Consider the following 12,564-nt stretch of genomic DNA (forward strand, 5'->3'; position numbering starts at 1 on the left):
TCACCTGATGAAAGACGAGTCAAAGAACACATAAAACACACACATAATAATACTTGATATTTCGCCTCTTTCAGAGGCTTCTAGGAAGTAGGCCTAGATGGCAGTTGCAAGAACAACAGTTACAAACATATATACAGTTGCAACAGTAACAAACTTTGTAACAATTTAAACGATTGTTCTTGCAGCTGCCATCTAGGCCTACTTTTGAAGAAGCCTCTGAAAGAGGCGAAATATCAAGTATTATTATGTGTGTGTTTTATGTGTTCTTTGACTCGTCTGCAACCTTTCATCAGGTGAGTTAGCTGTGTCCTCTCCATCCTATATATTTATTTAATCCAAGCTAAATGCTTTTTACTAAAAACATTAAGTAACCGTTAACAACTGGTAAGTGTAGTTAACTATTTTTAGTTAGTATTGCATTACCTAAATGACATTGAGTTACCGAATATTTTAGAGTATTCAGAATATTTTAGTGTATTATAATTTACACAAAAACAAATGAGTAGTCAGTGCTTATTAACAAATCAGAGAGCATACTTCAATAGAGATTACACAACTTAAGACTACCACTCACATTTTAGAATAATAGGCCTACCAGTTACACCAATTGGACATAATGACAAGTCTCCCCAAGCCGAGAAAACTTTTTTGTCATACTGCAGCAAAAAGCTGTTTTTAATGTGTGTGTTGCCAATCTGAGGTAGTTGTCCTATTTAGCACAAGTGTAAAAAAATCAGATGTAGTTAAGAGAGTCTGCTAATAGTACATTAGGTTAATAGTCTGGAAAATAGCTATTTGCCGTATGGTTTTCCCCAATAATCAAAATATTCATTTTGTAGCTAAGCTAAAAGAATGGTGCAGAAAAAAAAATATAGTTTGGGTACCTAATTAGTCTTTTCGACCCTTGATCATTTTCTTGGTCACTAAGCTTGAGTCACTCCAGGCCCCAGTGATGGGAAATACTATTCTAACAGAGACAGACCCTAGTACAGTTGTATTGTAATGATCAATTCCAGATTATCTTGTTGGTATGGAGGTCTAGGGTGATGCGTCCAGTAGCTAGCAGTCTCAGAGCCTCAGGGAATATCTCATGTTCAGCCAGCTTGACTCTCTCACTCAGAGTATCCTCTGTGTCACCAGCCTCTATGTTCACTGCTCTCTGGGCGATGATAGCTCCAGAGTCTATGTCCTCCTGTCAACATTTCAAGTTTAAGGCTCCATTTCAATGATAACGAGGGCAAGGGTTTTTAATTGGTAAGGGGGTTAGTTCATTTAGTGGACAAGAAGTTTTTGTACAATGTTTCGGAATTTGGAATCTGATTTCCTCAGATGAGAAAGTACCTAGTTGTTTTCTTTCAGTTTATCTTGTTTGGAATACTAGTTCTCTGAGTGTGGTTTTTCTTTGGTGATTTTCCAGCGTTGGCTAGGGTTATGTATAATCTTTTTATGTATTGGGTTCTTTCTCATCTAACAAAAATCTGTCTTGAGTAATTTTTCTAAAATATTTGAGAAAGTAATAAATTTAAGATTGGTTAGTTATTTTGAAAGCAATCGTCTATTTAATAACAATTTGGATTCAGGAAAAATTCAAGCACGGGTTCTGCACTCCCACAGTTTATAAATGAGGTTACCCAGGCTTTGGACGGGTCTCAGGCTACAGTTGGTATTTTCTGTGACCTGTCCAAGGCTTTTGACTGTGTTGATCACTCAGTCCTTCAGCTCAAGCTGAGTGATTATGGGATTAGGGGAAGTTGTCACTCTCTATTGTGTTCTTAGCTTTCTAATAGAAAACACAGAACTGTAATCACACTGGATAAGATAAAGTACTATTCACCATGGAAAAACCTATCGGCAGGTGTGCCCCAAGGTTCAATCTTAGGTCCTCTATTCTTTCTAATTTACATTAATGACCTCCCTTAAGCTATTGATCAGGAACCAATTATTTTTGCAGATGATACTACAGCCTTGATAATAAATAATAACACTTCTAAAATGCTATCTTCTCTTGAAAATGTGATTCATGACATGGAGGGTTGGTTCTTGAACAATGGATTAAAACTTAATCTTGAAAAAACACAAACAATACAATTTTCCGTCAGGATCAATGGTGATTAAATCCCTTAAATTGGCTACGTCCCATAAATTTCTGGGTATTAACATAGATGAATCACTTGAAAATGGTTTATTATGCTTATGTAGAACAAGGCCCAACTAGAAAAACAGGACATGCTGCAGCGCAACACTACGTCACAGTGGTGGATAGTTGTACTAAAATCTTACCATTAAAATCTGACAATCAGCCATTCAGCCAATCATCCACAGGAGTCCATTAGCACGATAACTTACGTAAAATTCATATGATTTCAATGAAATTTGGTACAAACAGGATAAACACACATTTATTTGAATGAGCTTGATCGGACTATGGGAACGGGGTTTTTTAACAGTTTTTATGGGGTGAAAATAGGGTTTTCCTGTTTTGACCCTCAAAACATAAAATTTTCAATTTTTTAAACCATTTCATTTAACTTTAGAAAAATAATAATTTAGTAACGGTACACTGAAGCATAAAACATAAAAGTTACAGAGAACATGTTTAAAAATCTGTTAATTCCAAATTCTCATGTTATACTTAAGCCCACCATGGTCCGAGTTATACATGGTTATACATGGTCCGAGATGTCTGCCGACTCATCCGACTCCGACCGTGTGTCGGTAAAACAGACTGGGTCCGCAGACAGTCGGACATGTCCGCGGTCGGTTAAGGATTCCAGACGGACTTGGCCGACACAACCGACCGTGTCAGACCATGTATGGGATCACCAGTCTTGGTCTGCGTACTGCCAGTTAACTTCAGTTATTTTGTGGACGTTATAGAGTAAACATAAAAAATGTGCAGTGACATTAGTCACAATCAATTAATGAAAATCAAATTACTCTGTAGGTTTGCTGCAGCAAGGGTATTTACTTATCGCGATGGAAAATGTCCTTAATTATCCCTCAAAGAATATATAACACACATTTAATCTCAAACATATATATCTTTAAGTCGCGGCTTAGTTCAGGGAAAATTAGGTAATTTTTGATAAGAGGTTGGCAACAAGACTAACACCTTCCATTAGACCAATCCCAACAGTGCAACCCTTTTGTTCATAAATGGGGATGTTTTACAGCCTTGTAGTCAACTGTGAATTTACCTTTACTGATATATTAAGTATGAATCTCACAAATTTAATCTTATACATCTAGAAATAGGGTACACCACTAACCTCAACAAAATGCACAGTACACCCAGAGACTCTGACCCCCGCAGCTAGTGCCTGGCGGTGAGCATGTGTGCCTTTGAATGCAGGCAGCAGTGACGGATGAATATTTAGTAACCTGCCTCGCCAAGCCTGTACGAAGGCTCCGGTCAACACTCGCATGAACCCTGCCAAGCATACAATCTCCACTTCCGCTCGCTGTAGACTGGCATGCAGAGCTGCGTCAAACTCCGCCCGACTGGCAAAGTCTGTGTGCTTGATAACCTGAATACAAAACCGCTCTAAGAATATGGTCTCTACAGACCCTACGTTAGAATTAAAATGAGTTTTGATACTGGAGTAGATTTAAAAAGTAGTTCGGTATATTAATGTTTCTTTAAATTATTTTCATTATTATTAGTGATTCTACGACTTTGCCATTCTTTAACTTTTTTCTCAACAGAATGGTTCAAGTCTTGGTCTAGTTACTATCTAACATTGACTTGTTGTTAGATAGCACCGTTAGTTCAGGCAACGAATGCTCAAAAAAGGGTTTAGAGGGAAATGTTTGGAACACAATTTCTGACTTTAAACTTTGTTAAGTAAAGTCAGTAGGTAAACATACCAAAAGTCTCTGGCCCTTTTCTGTGTGGGATGAGGGTGCTTGAAGGTACCATATTTCGGTTTTTGCTGAAATCTCGGAAACTATGCGTCCAAGCAAAATTATGGTAATACACAAAATGAAAGCTTATTAAATTGCCAGCAATTTTGTAATTTACTATTGTTCAATATCTTGTATGTTTTTTGCGTTATTTAATAACAAAATTAGTAAATTTTGAAAAATTACTGTTAGAGTAAAACTTCATTGTGAGATTTTGCTTTGATGAACAGCAGTCATAGTTTGTGCTCAGTATCACTAACAATTTCCAAATCCAAGTCTTCTGGGAAAAGTTCCAAGGCAGTTTGCATGTTCTCTTCATAGGTTTTGTTTCTAAGGTTTAACTTGTTTAAGAAGTTGGTTTAAGTCTTGATTTGTGTCACAGAGAGAAGGGATGGGAAAAGGCTTTCTAAATCTTTTATTGATTTCAGGATTTTTCAAACAATTTTTGCATGAGTAGATTTTTTAAAGTTTGAACATGCAATAGCCCTGGTAAGCCATGTTGGACGAATTAGAAGAAAGAGGGAAATAGGAGAAAGATAAATTGTATTAAAAATCAAAGAAAGTTTGATTATCTATGAGAGTGGGCAGAAACATGAGGAAATTAATTGGTAAAAACAAGGACAAAAAAAACAATCTTGTGACTGTGATTACAAGAACAACAGTTATTTCGGGACTCGATTATAAAACAATCTTGTTTTATAGCTTGAAAGGTTGTAAGAAGAATAATTAAATATAGCTAGGGCAAAGGGGTGTGATAGAGGGGTGTATGTATAATAAGGGATGTGAGAGTGGAGTACAAGGACTGATATTCAATATCCAGGCTCATTTATTATATATAGGCTATTCAATATTCCATACATTTTATTCTAAACTAAATGAGGAAAAGAAAACATATAGTTATATAGTGTTTATTTGAAAAATGACTTACTAAAAGAGGTTATCCGGCCAATCTAGTTGAAAACCAGATCCGTCTGGCTCAATCAGAAACCACCAACGTTAGGCCTACTCAAAAAAGAAACTCCCAACAAAACCTGCAGCTTATCACGACCTACCACCACGGCCTCCAATCCTTAAACACAATTTTAAAAGACGGTTTCAAAATCCTCAGAGCATCCCCACACACCAAAGACTTCTTGGAAAAACCTCCCACAACTACATTCCGACAACCAGCCAATTTAAAAAAGTTGTTAGTTCACCCTAAACAGTCAAAACCTAACAAAGGCCAAGATAAACCCATAGAAGGCTCATTCCCATGTGACATGGCAAGATGCAAAACCTGCCACATTAATAGGCCCAGCACAACATTTACAAGCACATCAACAGGAGAAACCTTCAAAATTAAAGGACACAATACATGCTCCACGAAAAATGTTGTATATCAACTTCAATGCAACCGTTGCCCATCTCAATACATTGGACTTACCACCACCAGTTTTAGAACAAGAATTAACAATCATAGGACAGATATAAAAAAACAATCATCCAGAAAAACCAGTGCCTATTCATGCTACCAGCCACAATATGCAAGATTTAAACAGTTGTTTCAATTCAAAAATAATAAGATCTTTCCCTCCCACCTGTAACCCATCACAACTAAGGAGATGGGAACTCTCTTATCAATGGTTCACCAAATCCAGGGAGCCCCCAAACCTCAATCTCAGATAGGCCTAACATTTTTCTTTCCCCTTCCATACCTAAAAAGCAGGCTTAGACTAAGTGTAAATAAATTCGATGACTCATAACCTGTAAATATTCATTTGTAAATTCATAGTGTGTTGGCAACACTGCTTCCTTACCAGTGAAAGACTCTTAATATCTAATGTGACTCTCCATGTTGAGAAAGGGGCCAGTGGCCTCGAAATATCCAATGTTTATTTTGTTTGTTTGTGTTTTCTTCTGTGTTCTGTAGTGAATGAAGTGGGATGCCTACATTTTTTAAGGTAAGCCTGCTTATCCTATCCTTTCTCACACCTATTTATAAAAACAAAGATATTAACACCGAAACGATGTAGCCATGACAACCATAGACGAAAACAAACAAGCAGAAAAACAAACACAGAGCAAAAGAAATAGTTTGCAAAACGGCCATCTTTATTGGTTGTCATGAAGCCCAGAACCTGCTGAATACATTGTTATGCATTGTTACTGGGATCTTTCAATAGTACAAAATTCATCTGGGATTTTATAGGACAAAACAGAAAGCCTGCAACGCCGCCGTGATTATGGCAATTGACACTTCGAGTGTTAATGGTTACAAGAGAAAGACACTGTTTTTGTTGGATATATTTAAGTTTTATGGTTTAAATTCAGATAATTCTTTATTTTTAAATTTCCAAACGACACAGTATGCTGTCGTCCACCGCTGAGTAACACATCTATCGTCTATTTGCCTGCACCGTTTTTTCATCATTCCGCAACATTGAATTTAAATTTTTAATATTTTAATCAGTCTGTACAGTAGGCTAAGTAGAAGTGACACCTATTTCATTTGTTTTTTAAGAAGAAAACTTTTTGTTTATTACACGGAAAATTATTATTTGTAAAATAGTGCAATAGTATTTCAATTTCAATATGGACATGGACTCGTCAATGCCACAATTGCCCAGTACTACAGGTCAGGTTGGGTACTCCAAACCAAACGTTGCTACAGCTTCACTAAAGGTCTGTGTCTGTATAACTTTATTATTGCTTTGCATTTAATGAGATACTAATTTCAAAAATCAAAAATTTAGTAGCCTTTTATTAATATTCAATTTCGTCCAACATCTATTAGGACCTATTTTCTCGTATTTTACACAACAGTTTTATTTACATTTAGATTCAACATAATGTTAACAATATATTAGGGAATAGGGAATATTTAATATGAGTACAAACAAATGTTGGCTGAGAAAAGATATTTAAGTAAAACAAAGAGGATAACTAAAATGTTCAAGCTAACTGAACAACATGTTCTTTGTCCATAATGAATAAAGAATGATTTAATTGATTAATATAGTCAATAATTTGTAAAAATTTTTATTTATTTGTTACCTGAGTGGGAATGCCAGCTCTGACAGCTCTCTCCAGCCCTTGTACTCCTTCCTTGTTGGATATCACCAGTACAATCTCTGCCCCCATAGCCACACTGCCTAGACCTGAGGTGGCGTCTATCAGCGACTGTAAAACAAAACTGTGTGAAAAAACTGAATGGGTACTAAAACTAGAGTATAGTCTGTGTATTGTTTAATGTATTGTTGTTTTAAGCTTGATGATTTACTTTTGGGATCTTGGCTAATAAAGTATCTATGTTTAACAGTGGTGTGAGTTTTACCTTTCACTTCATGGTGTCAGGTTAAATAAACTTTTGTGGAAGAAGGGAAACATAGGAACATAAGAATGGCTGAAGTAGTGAGTAGTACAGTTCAATACCAGCTTGTCACACTAGAACCTTTCAATTTCTGAAAGGCCTAGACGGATAAGAAAATTTGAAAGGTTTAGATTAGCTTCAGGATTAGACAGTAAGAGTGAGGAAAATCTAGGTAATATGCTTTTATACTGTCTAGGACATGAAGGAGAAGACCTTCTAACATCTTTCGGAATAAAAGATGAAGAATTACAGAGTTATGACGCTGTCAAGGGTAGATTTGAGTCTTAGGTTTCAAAATCAATATTGTATATGAGAGAGCTAAATTTCTAAAAAGACGTCAGTCTGAGGGAGAACCTGTTGATTCTTTTAAAAATAGTTTACACAAACTGGCAGAGCGATGTAAACTTGGGGAATTAAAAGATGAACTAATTAGAGATATGAAAGTAATTGAAGTAAATGATGATAAACTTTCTCAAAAGGAACAGGAGACACGTTATAGCTGTGCATAAGCCAAACGAAAATGATGAAAATAGATTTGAATACCAATACCAAGAAGACCAAGGAACTGAAACTGATACTGGACATAATTACAATAGCAATGAAAATGGCAGACCTAAAAGAAGTGTAAAACCACCTCTTAGATACAGCAATTCAGACTTTTATAAATAAATTTTAAAAAAGAGAAAAGAGAAGATGTGCTGTTTGGTAGTTTTATAATTAATTGTTATCATAATTGATGTTTGTTTTAATGTATTGTTTTTAGCTTGATGATTTACTTTTGGGATCTTGGCCAATAAAATATCTATGTTTAACTGTGGTGTGAGTTTTACCTTTCACTTCAGTCTGTATGCTTGTTTTTTTTACCCAAAAAGGCTATGCTGTTTTACACATATTTACTATAACTTCAAAAGTAAAAACAAGTTTTGTTGGATAAAGTGTTCATTTGCAAAAAATAAAATTGTTAATGTTGACCTTATAATATAATACCAGCTCAAGTTCCTTACTTCATCCACTACTATTCTAGCCTGTTCCCACATCTATTGAATGACTAGTCTCATCATAGTGTTAAAAATGTTGTGAAATACAATTTATGCTTCTCCCACCCAAGTTTGAATGACACTCTGTAATTAATTATGTTCCTTGTAGAAAGGGGGTCAATCCCTGTTGATGGATGTTAAAGTGTTTAGAGGTAGGAAATGTACACTAGGGTGGAGAAAGTGGATTAGGGAGTTTGTTGAAGGTTGTAAATACTTGCTTGAGGCCGGCAACAGGTGTGCATCCATTTCCATTGAAATAGTGAATGATTTTGTTTTTGAGGAAACGTTGCTTGTTAATTGGAATGTTCAGACTTTCAGGGCCAATTGTGGACTAGGGATGAGCATCAATAGTCAATGTTTTCAAAACATTGATGTTTTTCTATCGATGGTAGGTTACCGATGTTTTTGTTACATCCATATTTTTGTCGAACATCAATGTTTTTGGCCAAGTATTGAAATATCAATGTTTTCTATAACTGAATTGTAGGCCTGATATTAGTTTTGATGAAAATGTAAATGTTGGTCTTAACAAGAAATTGTAAAACTGTATTTATTCTATTCAAAGGCTGATGAAATATTGAATCCAAAAATATTGCGAACTGGACTAGACTTAGACAGGTGTAGAGTGAGTGAGATAACTACATTTTTGTGAGGTCCTTGTTATAAATGCTACCTAAAAATCAATTAATATTTGTAATAAATTTCAGTGGCAGCACTCCTGCTCTCCAGCATAATAAATTAATACCGGTATTTCGTCTTGCAAATGTGACAGAGAAACTGCCAATTTAGAAATTCTAGCTAGTAGTACAGACTAACCAACATAAAGGAGTGTGTTTAATCAATGCTTGTAGAGTAATGAGTATGCTAATAGGTTAATCAGGTGAGGCAGTAAAGGGAGCAGACGAAAAACTAAAAAAAAACATCAATTATCATCGATGTCTTCACAACGCTGTTATCGGTAGATCGATGGTTGACCTATCGATGCTCATCCCTACTGTGGACCTTGATGGTCTAATTTCCATGGTAAACTAGCTGCTATGCTTTTATTCTAATGAACCACAACCATACAATCATTTGAGTTTCCAAATAAATTAATCGAGTTAAAAACTTATTTTATAACTACAAAATAAGGTATAATTTATGCCTAATTTATACAGTATTTTATGCTTAGTGAGAAATAAAGGAAAATACCTGCAAATTAGTGCCACTGCCAGAGATAAGGACTCCAACACGTTTGCGTGAGGACAATCGACTGACCAAAGGAGCAACAAAAGGCTTCATAGTGGATTCAAAGGCAGCTGCTACATTCTCCACAACAACGGCTGGATCACCTGGAATTCCATTTAACTGTAAATAAGAGCTCTGAACATGTTCTTGATACACAGAATGCATAAGTATAAAACCCTCCAACAATATAATATACATTAGTACAGTAGAGTGTGTACTGTCTATTATTCTTGGTATTATTCTTATTATGAATGTTGGTCTTGACAAGAAATTGTGATTGTATTTATTCTATTCAAATGCTGATGAAATATCAAATCCAAAAATATTGCTACAAACACAGGAGACAATCAAAACTAGAAATACCCCCGCCGCAGCAAACCTACAGACTAAGCGAATTTCCATTTGCCTGATTGGATTTACACTAAAATGTCTCCTTAAAAATTAAAAATATCACATTCATTCCCTATTTAAATAGAATCAGTTTAACACATACTTAGGTTTGCTGCAACAGGGAGGGTAAACGTGTTTTTTTATGTAATTTTTACCCCATAAAAGCCCCCATAAACCCCCGTTCCCATGGTCCGATCATGCTGGTTTGCGAACTCGTTCGAATAAACGTAGGTTTACACGTTTGTACCAAATTTCATCAAAATCGGATCATTTTTGCTCGAGTTATCGCGCTAACGGACACATATCTTACTAATATTATAAATGTGAAAGTTTGTGTGTTTGTTTGTTTGTTTGAAGTTCAATCATGCATAAACCACTGGACGGATTGGGCTGAAATTTGGCATGATGATAGCTTACATTCCCGATTAACATATAGGCATATTCTTATCTCAAAAATCCTTTCGGGCTCCGCCCCAGTGGCTCTGTAATTCCCCATGTTAACCTTATGAGTATTCATATTTAAAGGGAATTAAAGAATTTAGTCAGCTGTTTCAACTAAAAAAAGTTGGTTCTATGATATGGAAAAGCATTTAAAAAGTTATAAGATTTACCAACAGGGTGCAGCACTATATTTTTTTGCATTTATGAAAACAGCTAATTTGAACTAAGCAGCAACAAAAAACTGTGATTCGCAATGAGAACTGTCAAAGTAGGATTGTTTACAGTTATGTATATGTTTTTCATTTCATGAATAATTTGTGATATTTTGCGAATTGATCATTTATTTTTCTCTATTGTTTAGGTAAAATGGTAGAACATTATGGCTATGGTAGATGTGTAATACTATAGAATACTGTAAATTTAAATAAAGCAAATTTTATCAAACTGTGTCCTCCACCCATTGCAATTGCAAAGCTTGAGTATAACTGCAATAAGCATTTTATACTTATATTCCAACCCCGTACGAAGGACGGGTACTCTGCTAGTATATATATATATATAAATATATAGTTAGAAAATATAAATAAAATTAGAAGCTTTAACATTTAAAGTTCAGAAGTTTATTTACAATTCAACTCAAGACTGAAACATAAACATGACTGATATTGTTTACCTCCAACTAACATATGATACATTTAACATATGATAATATGTGAATATAACATTATAACACATCTTTCCCCTTTAGAAAGAATTAACTAAAAACAATAACCAATAATAACCAACCAAACTTATATATATATGAATTTGAACGGATGGTGTTTTTGGCCTCTAGGGACCTCAAAACGAAAAAAAAAAAAATCGGCCCCGGGTCCAGGTCTTACCATGAGTACTACGGTAATAGCTTATTCCCTATATGGCAAATTCGCTAAAAATACATGTAAACATGAAAAAATGTATTTAAATGTAATCAATCAATGTTGAAATAATGTACAGTATCTCATTTTAGTCATTTTTACTGACAATGACCAATTATGCGGAAAAAACAGGTATCCGAACACCCCAATTGTATTACATAATCAACTCTCTACTGTATACTTTTAAGTGCTGGTCTAAGTTGTATGGTCGTTAACTTCTTAATTATAAATAAGTCTTCCCTAAATATAGACCACCTGAAGCCAATTTTTATTGAAAAAGATCATAGTTGAATTAGCCACTTACAAGTTTGTAAAGGTCTACAGTTCTACTTTCTCCCTTAAGAGTGTGTCACTGTGATAGTTGATGTGATATAAAAGCTGCTTTACATTTAAAAATTACAATAACATATACTTACAGATTGGCTTGGTTAAAAAGTTGACATACTTGACAGAAACCAACAGTTTAATCAGCATATCCTTACAGTTTGGCTTTGTTAAAATGTTGGCGTACTTGACAGAAACCAACAGTTTAACTCAAACATATCCTTACAGTTTGGTTTTGTTAAAAAGTTGGCGTACTTGACAGAAACCAACAATTAAAATCAGCATATCCTTACAGTTTGGTTTTGTTAAAAAGTTGGCGTACTTGACAGAAACCAGCAGTTTAAATCAGCTCACTCTGATAGAGGCTCAACTCAAATACGTCAATTTTTATTCCAACAAAACTGACAAAAATTTTAATATCTAGTTCCATCTATTGGTCAAAGATGATACCAAGATCAGGATAAAGAGATTCCTCGCATTAAACATTACAAAATACATGTAACATAGAAAGAAATACACTAAATAAGGAACAATATCATATAGCATAAAAGCTTTACCAGTAGAAACTCTGCTGCATACAGAGCCGATGACTGTTGCTTCAGGCAGCTTGGCCGAGACAGCGTCTACTGTCTCCGCAGCAACAACCAGTACCAGACCCAGGCCGCAGTTGAATGTCCGCAGCATCTCCTGCTCACTGATCACTCCTGCAGCAAAACATTCGGCCAATAAATCTTTGAGATTACTGGTACGAACAAACAGTAATCATTTTACTTTTACATTTTGTTGACTTTAACAATTTTTATACTAGATACTATTCAATGTGGTTGAGGCATTAAATAACCTAATTTGCAAATAGGCAAGGTAAATATTGTTTTTTTTTTTTTTTGCAAATCAAAGGGTAAATTTTAAATTGACAAATCATATGATAAAATCACTTATTCCCATCAAATTATGTATCAAAATCAACAGAAGATTT

General features: G+C 35.0%; 1 protein-coding gene across 1 annotated transcript in view; it reads right to left on the reverse strand.

The window, feature by feature from the left end:
* Window positions 1-284: 284 nt before the first annotated feature.
* The window catches only part of LOC129003773 (trifunctional purine biosynthetic protein adenosine-3-like), a 28,248-nt gene continuing 15,968 nt past the window's right edge, over window positions 285-12,564 (reverse strand). Inside the window, exons 15-19 of the mRNA XM_054432069.1 lie at window positions 12,146-12,292; window positions 9,481-9,620; window positions 6,937-7,062; window positions 3,270-3,527; window positions 285-1,192 (exon numbers count right to left, since the gene is read on the reverse strand). Of these exons, the coding sequence (XP_054288044.1) occupies window positions 1,007-1,192; window positions 3,270-3,527; window positions 6,937-7,062; window positions 9,481-9,620; window positions 12,146-12,292 (857 nt within the window). The 3' untranslated portion in view covers window positions 285-1,006. The remainder of the gene's footprint in view (window positions 1,193-3,269; window positions 3,528-6,936; window positions 7,063-9,480; window positions 9,621-12,145; window positions 12,293-12,564) is intronic.

The sequence above is a fragment of the Macrosteles quadrilineatus genome, unplaced genomic scaffold (assembly GCF_028750875.1).
Source record: "Macrosteles quadrilineatus isolate MER2022 unplaced genomic scaffold, UCM_ALF_1.0 Scaffold_9__3_contigs__length_116548681, whole genome shotgun sequence".
NCBI classification, from domain to species: Eukaryota; Metazoa; Arthropoda; class Insecta; order Hemiptera; family Cicadellidae; genus Macrosteles; species Macrosteles quadrilineatus.